The following is a 15,539-nucleotide window of genomic DNA, read 5'->3' as shown; positions in this document are numbered from 1 at the left end:
GAAAATAATCAGCTTGCTCTTTGATCTAGTGTACATGGACTAATTTGTCTATTTTTTGAGTAAATAGTGCAAAATGCAATCTGATTTCTAGTATAAGGGTCTCCATAGTACTTTTATTGTAAAAATTATGGTAACCTATAAGGTGAGATATTATTATAGTGGGATGTTGTGAGATCCTTTTTAAATCAACGGTTATGATTAAAAGACAAAAATGAAGAGATTGTGGTCGTTTAATCGGTTACCAAATACGTTATTTTTTTTCTTCTGGAAACCAATTTCTCTCATTTAGTGTTAAAGCCGATTGAATTGGTTAAAATGTAAACTCACTTTTCTCAATGCAAATCTTACATGGCATAATTAACGATGGATTGATATGTATGTCCTGAGTTCAAGTTGATTTTGCTTCGCCTCTTACTCGGAGAAAGACGATCAAACAATTCTCAATCATGGTCCTTGCGGACCGAATCATCCATATAATATACAAAAAGAAACTCCAGATATTTGATATCTTTCTCTTTGAATGAGATCTCAATTCCAGCGACAGTTTCATTAGATATATTACAATTAGAATCCCTCTTTTTTCCGATCCAGTTCCTCCACCACTGCGAACCCCGGTTAGATTCAGGCATGATACACTTTTTAGTTATTGGGAGAACCCAAGTACTCTCTTTCGAATCCAGGAAACAAGAGTCTAATTTTTCTGCTCTTTTTAATATAACGTGTAGAACTACCCATAACTCCTCCCCAACTCTTAAATAAGAAAACACTACACTTCGACGCACTTGAACCCACGTCCTCCTACACTAACAATAATACCAATACTAATTAAACTAAGACTCAATCGACATAAATAAGGCAACTAATTATATCTATATAACTGCATCAAAATAAATTTAATATCTTTCAATGACATTTATGTGTCATATCAAAGTTCTATGTCAGTTTGAACTTAGAAAATTTCTTCCATTAATTCTTATTATAAACAAAATACTTTGACATGTTTGCGTTAGCTTGTAAGCCTTTTTAGACTTACAGAACAAAAAAATATCATTTGTTTGTCATTTCTTCAAGTTTTTAAAATACAAAGTAAAATTGATTGAGTCTTAACTCGATTGACATGGGTATTGTTGTCAGTGCGCTAAAACGCATTATCCTCCTATTTAAGGGTTGGGGACGGGTTATGAGTAGTTTTAGATATTGTGTTAAAAATAGCAGATATGATCCGAACTTATAATGAAATTGTTAAAAAAAAAACAAAAAAACAAAAAATAACCCTTTCTCCGTTTGTTCCCATTTTCTCTTACTGAGTGAAGTTTGAAATAGAGATGACAATAATGTAGGGTGAGACAACTTTTCGTCAGCCATGACTCCGATATGATATATCTTTAATATAATTTGGTTTCGATTTAAAATTAAATATTAATTTTTCTATTTTGAATTTGACTCGAGAAATTAAAGCTACACCCTGACTGAATCCAATATGTCATAATTTTTTTTAAATGTTTTTTTATCAAAACAAAATAATCATTTTTCTTTTTCATTTATATCATTTTTAATAATATTATTAAAATTTATTATCATATTTATTTACACTATATATAAAAAGACATTTTGATAATTATTTCAAGGTACCGATTAATTAAAAAAATCAAACCACCTTGATTCGTCCCAAAACTCTATTTCAAAAGAACCTAACTCGAATATAAACTTTAACTCGACCAGAAAATCAGAATTTTTTTGTTTGAAATGATGATTTAACGTGCCACACCAATTTACCGTTACACCGTTAACGACAATTAACGACTAAGCGACTAAAATGTTACAACGCGATAACGTGAGTGACTAAAATATAATCTGGAGTAAATAAAAGTGACTATTTTGATAATTTACCATTATTTTAAATATTTTAATTAATTAATTTTTAAAAAATATAATATATTTAACATTTACTTCATTGAAAGCTTTTATCATATTTTTTTCGCAAAAAAAAAATCACTAAAAGATGACAAATTCAATGGGACCCATAAATGAGACTTTTATTGGCAAAGCTTCATTAATTGCTAATTATTTTATTTAATAAAAAAATCAAACATTTATTTATTTTAATCATAAACCTTTTTGTTGTTTTTCTTCAATAGTTTGAACTTAAAAGTAATTAAATAATTACATTTGATTATTTAATTCATTAATTATTTTTTAATTTAACACATGGCTTTGCTAATTTATTTTTCTTTCTACTTTTAATAATTTATTGTCGACGTAATGAGATTTTTTTTTAATTTGTTAACATTTGACCTTTGGGTGCTAATAATTGTTCATTGATATTTATAAATAAATATATATTTTAAAAAAACACGTTTTATAAAAAAAAATAAACATTTATATCTATGACAAGAATTCTTTTGTCTATTGCCTTTGTTTCTATATTATATAATAAATTGAATATTATGCATGCAAGTAAAAATTAAATAATCATAATATTAACTTGATTGGCATGAGTATTATTGCTAATGCACGAGAAAGTGGGTTCGAGTGCGCTAAAGCGTGTTGTCCTCCTATTTATAGGTTGGAGAAGGGTAAATTTGTTGATAAGTCCCGAAATTTGAGGAGATTTAAGTAAAAATATTAGGTTCGAAAAATGGACAACCCTAAAATAGGCTTGAGCTAGTCTTTTTGTAAATATGGGCTGGTTTGGGTAAAATTTTAAGCTCATATTTCGGGTCAGTCGGGCCTAAGCTCAAACCTCGCCCATGAGCACCTCTAGAGAAGGATTATGGACAATTTTAAGCTTTGTGCCAAGACTTACAATAAGCATAATAATTTTTTTTTTTTGAATTATAAGAGGAGGGCAAAACCCTAATAGATGCGACTAGCGCGACTCGAACTCAAACTACACCTGGGGCGATGAACACCCTGATCATCAGGCTAACACATGAGGTTCTAAATTATTATTTTTCCATAAGAAAAATACAAACTTTGATTAGATATAATTTTGTTTTAAATTGAGTCATATCAATAATTTAATTCTAGAATCTTAAACTTCTTTCTTAGAAGCAAAGGAAAAAGAAAATAGAGGTAAAGTTAAAAGTAAAATTATTAATTTAATTTGAATGAGTAAATATTTTCAATGTTTCACATTTAGAAGTTTTAAATTTTGAAAAGAAAGAAAGGTACATACAAAAAATTTTACTCATTTTTGCTCTTTTTTTTTCTTTTTATCTATAATTTTTTTTATATTATTTGATTTAGTCCATTGTTTAATATATATTTTGACATAATCACATAAACATGAAGATATGAATTTTAAAAATATTTCAAAAAATTAAAAAAAATAATTATCATAACAAACATATTTATGGGTCATATTTCAGACCAAAAAATTATTAAAAATAAAAACTAGTTCAACCAATAATTTAGTCTAATTCAATCGGTTCATGGGTCAATCGACCTAATCTTAATCAGTTTCCGATTCAATTGGTTTGACTAATCGATCCAGTTTCGAAAATCATGATGTACACCCAAACTTTACATGTTTAACATATTCTCTACTAGAGAGAGAGAGAGGTGAATGTAGTAGAAGGTCATCAGATAAGGTCAAATCAGAATGGATTTAACATTTATTGTTTAAAAAATTAATATTTTTAAAGTTTTTTTGGCCCTGTAAATGAAATCATTTATTTGGAATTGAATTGCAATTAAATAATAATAATTTTCAACACATTTTTATATAGTAAATGTTAAGTTCGTTCCAATTTAGACTTTTTCGATTCTTTTTACTAAATAAAGACCAAATTAATACATTTAATAATCCAAAACCTAATTTGATCCAACCTCTATTATTTGGGACCACAAGAATCTTTGATTAATCTTATCTTTTTGTATTTATATTTATGTCTTGGTGTATTTCAAGTGCATTATCTTATCCTAATTTTATGCTTTAATTTAAAAATCACTTATCTCAATTTTAACCACAAATTCATTTTCATCCCAAACCAATAATTTTCATTTTTTGACAGAAAGTTAAATTTATTAATATCATATCAATGAACGTACTGACTTTTTTTTCTAATACTGGAAATCGAAACCCGATAATAATTTTTACTCTTTAATGAAAAGTTAAAGTTATCAGTATCATATCGATCAACACAGAATCAAAACTCAAACAAAAATCATGACTTTTTGTAAAAGCATTCAAACTTTTATGGCTTTTGGGATTCCAATCAAATGACAAAAATCTATTGAAATTCATCTACGATTAAATGGATCGATTTATTCTTTATAGTAATAAAAAGAATTAAATAAGACCAAATTTCAACGAAGTTAACATGTACGGTTTAACAAAGTTAATATTTTGAATGTTTTAATGGTTCTGCAAATGGCATTTTTTTTTTTGGAGTTAAACTATAAAAATTCGTGTCATTTTCAGCAATAATTGTTAATTATATTACAATTTGGTCTTATTTTATTATTTGTAGTAGTACAATGATTAAATTGAATGAAAGGACTAAATTGATTCAGTCTTATAATTATAGAGGGACTTAAAAAGTACTTTCACATTTATACTAGTCATACATATATTATATATACACCTCAATCCCACGTTAAAATTTTTTTGAGGTCTGCTACAATATACACACACCAAGAGATTTCGTAGGATGAAAATGAAATTATAAAATTTTGAATTAAGTAAAAGTCAATAATTTTTTTAAAAAGGGGTTAAATTGAATTAATTATAATTGCTAGAGACCAAAACTATAATTATTTTTTTTCTAAAAAAGGACTCCAACTGCCCATGGCATCACCTTTGCCGACAATGCTTTAAAAATTGAGTTTATATTTAGAATGGGACTAATTTGGAAACTTTCCTAGTTTGATATTTTAATTTTTTTTGGTGTTGGTCCTAGTACTTAGTTGTTTTTTTAAAAAAAAATATGTATATGTCTAATATTCAAGTAATGATGTGGCATAATCTCAGAGTGTCACCGGATCATACCTTATCGGAATTGAAGTTCAGGGATCAAATTAAGAAAACTTGTCAAGTTCTAGGACTAATGTAAACCATCATAAATTACAATGAAGGTCACTAAACTATTAGTAAGTTTTTGGTCACTCAACTTAAAAAAGTTATAAAATGGTCACTGAACTATTCAAAAGTTTTGTTTAAGTCGCTAGGTCGTTAAGTTTTTCATTTTTTAAAAAGTCTGGCTAGAGAGCTCCAACTTATGATTCAACGATCAGCATGGTGGGTCGATACGAATTGACGAGTAGAAGTGCATACCTTAAATCTAAGTCGATTTGACAGTCAGTGTCGAAGATCGAAAAATAAAACCATTTGGATTTTGGTTCTCAGATTCCTGACGTTCAAAGCTATTCCATGAAAAAAAACTAAATTGTGGAAGAGAGCTTTCGATTGGTGAAGACGGTGCGAACAGAGAAGGTCATACAACAATGATTTAACAGCCTAGTGATTTAAATGAAAACTTTCGAATAGTTTAATCACTATTTTGTAACTTTTTAAAGTCGAGTAACCAAAACGTAAACATACTAATAATTTAGTGACCTCAGATGTAGTTTACCGAACTATCAAAATTCAAAGACCAAATTTAAAAAAAAATATCAAATTCAGGGACTAAATATTATTTTATCTAATAATATAAGAGCTAACGTAAAACTCATAAAAAATCTTTTGGATCAAAGCGAATAAGATTATAATAATACTTCCTTGATTACCGATGCTCACAATATTTAATTCAATCATTAATTACTAAACCTTGATATTTGGAGTGTAAATCATGTATTAATCACAAAGAAAACGTGAAGCACCTGATTTCTATTAATTAATTGATCACCAAAATTTAAAATTCAAGGTTTAATGTCGATTGAGTTTTAGTTTGATTGACATGAATATTGTTGTCAATATAGGAGGGCGTGTGTTCGAGTGCGCTGAAACGCATTATCTTCCTATTTATGGATTGGGGAGGGGTTATGAGTAGTTTTAGGCATTCTGATAAAAAAGAACAGATATGATCAGAACCTATAACGAGATTTTTAAAAAAATTCGATATTTGTTTTATATACTATCAATAGGTCCAAATTGATTGAATTTTTATATAATTCTAATTTGTGTGATTGAATAATATATAATAAAAGAAGATTCCACATCATCACTTTAATGATGATAGTAAAATATACACAAAAAGTAGAGAGATCAAATTATGCCAAATTAAAATAGAAAGATTAAATATTAAACTTTTAGTATAAATTAAGGATTAAAACCATAATTAAGCCAAAATTCGATTACCTATCTGAATTAAACCATAACAATAGCAAACCCTTACGAAAACCATATGCAATGTACAATGATTTGGATGTATTGGGTTTGTAATGGTAAAAGTACGATGGAGGTTCCTATATTAAGAAATAGATTGTATTTTATCCACTTTACTAAAAACTTGAGTAAATTAATCCCTGTATATTCGATCAAAGAGCAAACTGGTCCTTTCTGTTAAAATTAAAAACGGACATTGTTGACAGAATATTTTTAACAATAGAAATAGAAGTAATTTTTAACAGAATGATCAATTGATCTAACGTACAGAAATTAAACTACTCATTTTTGAGGGAGCAAAATGCAATTTAACTTTAGTACCGAGACCTCCATAACGCATTTATTATTTATAATTACAAACCATTACTTCTTAAAAGGAAACAATTTCCTCATTTTTCTTCAAAAAAAAGTTGTTTAACATAAAATAAAGAATTGAAGAATAAAGCAAGCAAGCAAACCCCATATGTATTCAGTCAGAGACTATGACCTAGACTAAAAAACAAAAGAATTTTCATACCATTATATAAAGGTATGCTTCTATATTCTCAAAGTGATAAAAAGGCAAACACCCCAAGAAAAAGAAAGAGAAAATATATATAACAAAAGGAGAAGAAAATGGAAGATGTGGAGATGGAGAAAATGGTAAGTTGTAATACAGCAGCAGCAGCAGCAGAAGAAGAAGAAGAAGAAGAAGATATATTGCTACCTGGTTTTAGATTTCATCCCACAGATGAAGAACTAGTAGGGTTTTATCTCAAGAGGAAAGTGGAGAAGAAGCTCTTCACCATTGATTTAATCAAGCATGTTGATATCTACAAATTTGATCCTTGGGATCTTCCAAGTATGATTTTCCATTTCTTTTTTTTTCTTTTCTTGAAAATTTTTGGTTGAGTTGATTCGCTCTTGTTTCATATTCTTGAAGAAAAATGGATTAAAGAGTATATATATATATATGGGTCAGAATTAAATTACATATTTTTTTAAAGGATTAAATTAAAATTTTATCATTTTAAGGGATCAAAGTTTAATTTTATCATTATTAATTTAAAATTTTATAAATTATAAAAAGTCTAAATAATTTTTTTTCCATTTTAAGAAAGTAGACCCTTGCTAGCCCCTTAAATCCACCCATATATATATATAGTATATGAACAATGTTCTACTTCGATTATTTGGGGCTTGGGATTGTTTCATCTACCTATTCTCTCATTTGCATGCGTGTTCAAAACATTCATGTTCTAATTTAGTTTGCATCGTTAATATTATAATAACTTAGAGGTTAAGGTTTAAGCACATCTAAATGTGTTATTCAAGGGAAAAATCATAAAATTTTTTGGGACTAGAATTAAATTATATATTTTTACAATAGTAAAGATATAATCACACCGTTTTAATAGCTTATATATTTATAATTTTTAAAAGATTAAATTAAATTTTTATTATTTTCGAGGAAGTCAAAATATAATTTCACCAATACTAATTTTAAAATTTTATAAATTATAAAAGGGACTTAAATAGAAAATTTTTCATTTTAGATAGGCTCGGCCCCTAACTGAAGCAAAGATAAGGGAGCAAGCTGGCCTTGGCCACTTCCAATGATATATTTACTATGTAGACCTTTTAAACTTTATCAAATCATAAATTAGTATAATGATAAAATAGACTTTAACTTCCAAAAAATCGAGCCAACAAAACAAAACAAAAATTTACAACAACTATCCTTCTCCATTGCACACACCCAATTTTTGTGGGTGCAAAATTCATGAAGTAGCTCAGTAGATTTGTCATTTAGCCCTTAAATTTTTATGAAATTACATATTATTATAATGGTAAAATTACATTACGCATCTCTAATTTTCAAAGCAATTATGATTTCATATACATACATACATACATATAGAATGATAATGGATTAAAATTTTGCAGGGGTTAGCAAAATCAGCAGCACAGTGGGAGAGAAAGAATGGTATTTCTTTTGCAAGAGAGGGAGGAAGTACAAGAACAGCATAAGACCAAACAGGGTTACAGTTTCAGGGTTTTGGAAAGCAACTGGGATCGACAAACCAATCTATGGTGTCGGAGAATACCACAATAACTCCATCATTGGTTTGAAGAAATCATTGGTTTATTATAGAGGAAGTGCTGGTAAAGGTACTAAAACTGATTGGATGATGCATGAATTTCGTCTCCCACTTGATCAAAATCACGCCAAAGACAACTTTGAAGAAGCTGTAAGACCAGTGTTTCCCTTTCTTTGCTTTGCTTTCTTTTTGGTTTAATTTCTATTTTGGCCCCTTTACTGTAGTGAAATTTTTACTTTGGTCCTTTTACTGTTTTTGGGGTAAGCTACATTAATAGTCACCCAACTATGAAAAGTTACAAAATGGTCACTTAACTACTCAGTTTTGTCTGTTTTGGTCACTCAACTATCTTGGATTTTTGGGTGTTTTCATTTTTACGTTAACTAGTTGGTGACTAAAAAAGACAAAATTGAATAGTTGAATGATCATTTTATAACTTTTCATAGTTGGATGACCTCTATTGTAGTTTACCCTTTTTCTTTTTTCTTTTTTTTTTGGTTGGGGGTCACTTTGCTTCCTCTATTTTCGTTTTGTCCATCTCAGTTTGCTCCTTTCATTATTTTTCCATTTCATCTATCACGTTAGCCTTTAACTTTTTCTCATTTCGTCCTTTTACATGGTGTTTTTTTAACGGAAATAGTCAAGGGGCTAACGTGATTGATGGAATGAAAAGAGAGGGGAAAAGTGATAAATAAATAAAAGGGTCAAAGCAAGAATTTCACTATAGTACAGGGGCCAAAACAGGTTAGCTCTATACTATAATGTAAATTTCACTTTGATCCCTATACTATAGTGAAATTCCGACTCTTTTACTATTTTTTGAGTCACTTTTTCTTTCCCCACTTTCATTTCCTCCATCACTTTAACTTCATTGACCTTTTTCATTTAAAAAAAAAATCCCACATATATTCACCCCTTGATAATAGACTTAATATTGTGTTTTGGCCCTTGTATTATAGTGAAAATTTCACTTTAGCCCTTTTATTATTGTCCACATGTTCTCATTTGATTGACTTAAACAACCTCAAAGAGATTTTTTTTAACAAAAATCGTCAAGAACTAACGTGATAGACAGAATGAAAATAGACGTACAAAGCGACCAAAATAAATCGTAAAATGACCCAAAAGCAAGAATTTCACTATAGTACAAGAACCCAAACAAGTGTTAAACCTGTTTTTTTTTTTTCTGTTCTCATCGTGTTTATCGTGATTGTAAATTCGAGATTTAATTAAAAAGTATAGAATAATAGAAATACTAAATTAACAATAAAAAAATTGTTTTTATTTTTTGCAGGAAGTTTGGACAGTATGCAGAATCTTTAAACGTGATGTTACATGCAGAAAACATGCATTAGATTGGCAAAACAAGAAGAAAAATAACAATAATAAAAATAATGATAATAATATTAATATTAATTGGAATATGCAAAATATTTCAGCAATTTCAAGAACATGCAGTACTGAAGAATCAGAAAACAGCTTGGAGTTTTTAGGTGAGAAAGAAATTGAAAATTTTCCTGGAAAATTAAATCAATTTTCGTTTACAAGTGATCATCATCATCATCATCATCAAGGAACATCTCAAGTTTTAAGCTTTTCAAACCCTAATAATGGCGATGGATTATTCTTTGGACAACAACAATGGAACGATGAGTTCAAGCCAGTTGTAGATTATAATTTTGGTGATTCATTGCTTTATAGTGATTGGTAGATTTTTTTTATTGTAGTTTTTAACTCATCGAATCGTTGTATGTGTTTAATATGAATATATTTAATTTTTTTTATATATGTGAATGATTTTTCATATCTGCTCTTTGTGACATAATGCTTAAAACTACCCATAGTTTTTCCCCAACCCATAAATAAGAGGATAATGCACTTCAGCGCGCACTCGAACTCATGTTGTCTTGCATAGGTACCAATACTCATGTCAATCGAGCTAATACTCAACCGACTCGTATATGTGAAAGATTATATAGCCATTTACATGTATAAAAGAAATTTTAAAAAATTAAAATATTTGTTTCTAACTTGTTTCATGTTTAAATAATTACTTTTATAATGTGTAATTATAAATTTAGCTTTTAACGTTTAAATCTTTTGTTAAATTGGCTTTTTTTTACGAGCTAAACTTGACTCTTAACCTTTTAAAAAGAGTCAAATCTGACTATCAATCTTTCAAAAAAAGTCGAATTGCTATTTTTTTAACGATAATATTGACTAAAATATTAATTTTTTAAACATAACAGCTCGCATTGCAATCCACTTGTACTTCATGCTATTTTTTAAATATATATATGCTTTTTGAATTTTGACTTTTTAAATATTTTATTATAATTTTTAAATTATTTTTTGACATGACATATGAGACAAATAGTGTTATGTCAACATGAAGTACATATGGACTACCACACAGGTTACCATGCTAATACCGTTAAAAATTAATGTTTTATTCAACATTTTTATTAAAAAAAAAAAACAAATTGACTCTTCTTGAATAGTTGATGGCTAAATTTAACTAAAAGAAATGGGTCAAATTGACAGAAAATATATACATTGAGGGCTAAACTTTGCATTATGCTTATTTTATAACCATTCGTTACATGAATTTTGATAATAGTGAATGAAATAAAAAAAAGTTCATTTTGATCTCTAAACTTAACAAATGTCAACAAGTCGATAACGTGGTACTTTGAGATTATGCCATATCATCACCTGAATTTTTTTTAAAAATATTCAGGTGATGACATAGCACAACCTTAGAGTGTCGCACTATCAATTTTTAATAGAATCCAACTTTAAGAACTAAAACGGACCTAGTTATCAAGTTCAGGTACCAAAATATACCTAATTGAAAATTTTAGGGACATAAAAATCTATTAGCAAGACTAGAAAGAGATTATGCACATTTGCAATCCAAGAGTAATGTCTTTAAACAAAGAACACATGTTAAATTTATTTGGTCCACTACTACCAAAACCAAGGGTAACGTCTTTATGTGGTATTAAAAAGAGTTAATTGCATTAGACATTCTCAAATTATAATTTTTATTTTAAATTGGTCCCCAAATTTCAAAACATTTTAATTACATCTTAAATTATCGAATTATATCAATCAAATCCTTTCGGTATTAAAACTATTAATTTAATTGTTAAATAACATGTCAAATCTTACGCAGCTAAATTTAAAAAGAAAATTTGAAAGAAATAGAATGTTGTCGCATAACGTTTAAAAGTAAAAACTAAAAATGAATGAATAATAAAACTTCTGTAAAAGCTTTGAAAACTTCATTTAAAAACGTCTATTTTTACAATATTTATTTTAAATTTTTATTTTAAATTATGACACATAAGATCTAATGTGTCATTTAACATTTAAATTGACGATCTTAATAACGAAAGAACATAATTGATATAACCTCGATAGTTTAGGAATGTAATTAGAATGATTTGAAATTTAGGGACCAATTTAGAATTAAGTCCATGGTTTAGGAAATTTTAATGCAATTACCTCTAAAAAATCAAAACAAACACATGATATTCATTTAATCATACTGCTGGTAGGGGCTCGCCCCATAAAATGTAAAATTACACTTTGACCTTCCTAAAAATGATAAAATTTTGATTTAATCCTTTAAAAATTATAAAGATATAGACTATTAAAAAGATAAAATTGTATTTTTACTATCGTAAAAATTACAATTTAATTTCGAACCCCTTAAAAAAAATTTCTAACTTCACCCTTGCATACTTGTAGAGTTAAAACATTTAACTAAGAGGATCAATAGAATAATAGTTCATAATAAATTAATTTAATTATTATTGCAAGTAAATCCCTTCTATATACACTAGATTATAAAAGAAAATATTTTATATAAAAAATTTATTCATTTAAAATTTATTCAATAATTAATATTAGTCGAATGGTAATGAACTTGTATTTTAATATTATATTAAATACGTGTTTAATCCTTGAATTTATAATTTATAATTGTTTTATTTAAATATGATATAAAAATACGAAAAAAGAAGAAGCAAAAGTATCATCATAATTATATTAATCGTAATTTCATAACACTTAAATAATATGATCAATGTAAGACTTTATCCCTAACTTTTTTGACCAAACAAAAATTATTTTGTTAAAATGTGCCTATAGTCCCTGTTAATACAGTTAATTTTTTTTTGTTAAATTTATTATTTTGAAATTTTGAAATATAAAAAAAACTACTCATTTGATAATCATGTAATTAAAAAAGACATTGTCATTAATTTAAATTTTGAAATCCGAAAAATAGAGAAACTAATTCCTAATTTTTGAAAAGTGCAGGGACCATTAGGTTATTTTAACCTTTACTTTTTTTTATGTGACTTGCCGACTGAGCAACCAACCGGGTTTGAATACAACATCTTTTGCTAAAATTCATGGCCGGTGATGGAGTTTGACTCACCTTGCCGACCGAAACACTGCTGATAAAGTAGATTAAGTTTTCAAACAAAGTATGCTGACATTGCTGGTAAAGTGATTGGTATGAGTCTCCCATTTCAGCTTAACAATCCATGCTTAATATTATGTTTGTCGTTTGGTCGGGTTAAGTCAGATATAGATTTAACTTAAATATGATATTAATATCCAGGGGTGAAGATAGAATATTTCTTTGAGGTTGAAATTAAATTGTATATAATTACGATAGTAAAAATATAATTTTATCATTATAATAGTTTATATCTTTACAATTTTTAAAAGATTAAATCAAATTTTTATCATTTTTGGAAAGTCAAAATGTAATTTTATCATTACTAATTTAAAATTTTATAAATTATAAAGGGACTTAAATGAAAGAATTTTCATTTTAGGTGTGTCAGGCCTCTGTCAGCCTCCCTGGTTTTGCCATTGTTAACACACTTTATGCTTGTTTAAGTCCAACTTAAAATATGAACCTAAAACTTTGACTAATCTAAAATGCATTGAGGTCGAAATGAGTGTAATTAAAAACACAACTCACCTTCATTCAGAATTGTTGAGTGTTTTCGTTGTATTTATAAGATATGGTGAGGGGAGTCGGGTATTTATAAGATACGGTTACCATTCATCAAAATAATATTCTAGGTAGGCTCCATGCACGCCAACACATATATTGTTCTAGACTTAACATATGTTTATCGTACCACGCGTTTAACTTTACATCCTCTACCAACGAACCCCCACTAACATGCATACGAACCTAGCTCACGAGCTCTCCTCGCGAGCCCTTAATGTTTTCATTTATATGAGAAAAATGTTTTGATAAAAAATTATTTTTTTAAATATTAAATAAAAATAGGTGATAATTTAAAGAAAAAAATGACTTCTATTTTTATATCGGATCTTAATTTTTGTTTCTTTTTTATTTTAATACATTATTTATATATTTTTTCTCTAGATACAATGTTCTTAATCCCTAAAAGAGAAGATATTGTGTGTTTGAATACAACTGAACTTACGTCCTTTAAATTATTATAACAACAACAATACAAACCGAGATAACACTTAATCATCATTAAATTTAAAACAATACTAAAAATGAGGTGAAATGATACATTTAATGTGAAGTGATTATAAATGTAATTAACATTCGTGGAAATGAATATTTACGACATTTGTGAAAGAATAAAATGCATAAATGTCCCATTTAAGGGTGGATTTAGGGGTTGACAGGGTCTCAGTCTCTTCTATAATGGTAAATTTTTTATTTAGGCCATTTATAATATATAAAATTTTAAATTAGTAATTGTAAAATTACACTTTGGCCCCCACAATTGACAAAAATTTAATTTAATTCTCTAAAAATTATAAAGATATAAGCTACTAAAATGACGAAATTATATTTTTATTATCATAAAAATATATAATTTAATTCCGCCCTGATACAAGATTAAGCAGACTTCAACGGCTAATTTCCTGATTTCATTTATAATTCTGTTAATGTTTGTTATTCTGTTAAAACATTGTGTTTTTGATTATTATTAATGAAACGATGCGTACTGGGGAAGGGGTAAATGCTAGAGTTAAGCGACCTATTTTAGATGTTAGTGAAACGGTGCGTACGGGGGTAGGCCAGGCTGTCTCTGGGTACCGTTATTTACTTTTATTAGCCAATCCATTTAGGGGAGGCAGTTAAGCAAAAATACACACAGTTTTTCGTCCTCAAATTTCTCTTTCTTTTAGGGTTTTCTCCTCTCAATTTCTCATCTATTCTTCGATCTTCATTCTTCAAATCTTCGATCATCATCACGCCCTCAAAAAATTTCTAACTTCGCTCTTATCCCCTAAATCCTATTTCTGGATCCGCCACTGATCTCATTGCTATGAGTTTGCTTTTAGCCAGAATAAAATTGTAGGTTTAAAACATCACTTTACCTCTCGCTAAACATTATTCTAAACTTTAAACAGAAATTTAAAGTTAAAATGCATAAATGAATTTAGGGAGGAAACCAAAAATTTATTTTATTTTAGAGGGAAAATTAAATTATAAAATTTAAATAGATTTTCAAACAGTTTACAACCAACACATATATAGCATGAAAAACGGTAAGATTAGTTACTGTAGCGATAATATTAGATACGATAACAGTGAGATTAAAAACAGTGATGGAGTGTGTGTTTAGATTCAAACATAGCTGTAGTGATGAGGTGAGAATAAAAAATTATTATTAAAGGCATTACATTAAATTAAATTATATATGTAAAATAAATAATTATATTCCATATTAAATAATATATATTAATTTTTTATTTATGTTAAACAAAAATTTTATTAATAAACAATTACATTACATATAGTTCATATATCTACTTATTTATAATTAATTCATATAAATTTTTATAATAATAAAATTTATTATAGTAAATATTAAAATATGTTAAAAATTTTATGAAAATAAACATATATTTAATATATTTTATGATAGATTTATATATTTACCACATCAACATATAAAAGAATAAAATTTATCATTGATCTATTCTCTTTGGCTTACTAGCTTGGCATATATGGAAGAACAGAAATTTTTTTGTCTTTCAAAGAATAACATGGAGTTTTGTGAAAACTATAAAGATATATGTGAGTTGGGCAAAGCAGTATAACTTAG

The 15,539-nt window shown here is 27.6% G+C and overlaps 1 protein-coding gene across 1 annotated transcript; it reads left to right on the top strand.

Annotated features, from left to right (window-relative positions):
• Positions 1-6,880: 6,880 nt before the first annotated feature.
• Positions 6,881-10,195, top strand: LOC107960276 (transcription factor JUNGBRUNNEN 1). Its single transcript, XM_016896585.2, has 3 exons — positions 6,881-7,169; positions 8,255-8,559; positions 9,704-10,195. The coding sequence occupies exons 1-3, from the start codon at positions 6,944-6,946 to the stop codon at positions 10,118-10,120; spliced, it is 948 nt and encodes a 315-aa protein (XP_016752074.1). The 5' UTR covers positions 6,881-6,943; the 3' UTR covers positions 10,121-10,195.
• Positions 10,196-15,539: the final 5,344 nt, after the last annotated feature.

Source organism: Gossypium hirsutum, chromosome D06 (genome assembly GCF_007990345.1).
Source record: "Gossypium hirsutum isolate 1008001.06 chromosome D06, Gossypium_hirsutum_v2.1, whole genome shotgun sequence".
Taxonomy (NCBI): Eukaryota; Viridiplantae; Streptophyta; class Magnoliopsida; order Malvales; family Malvaceae; genus Gossypium; species Gossypium hirsutum.
This window is presented reverse-complemented; position numbering and strand designations above follow the sequence as displayed.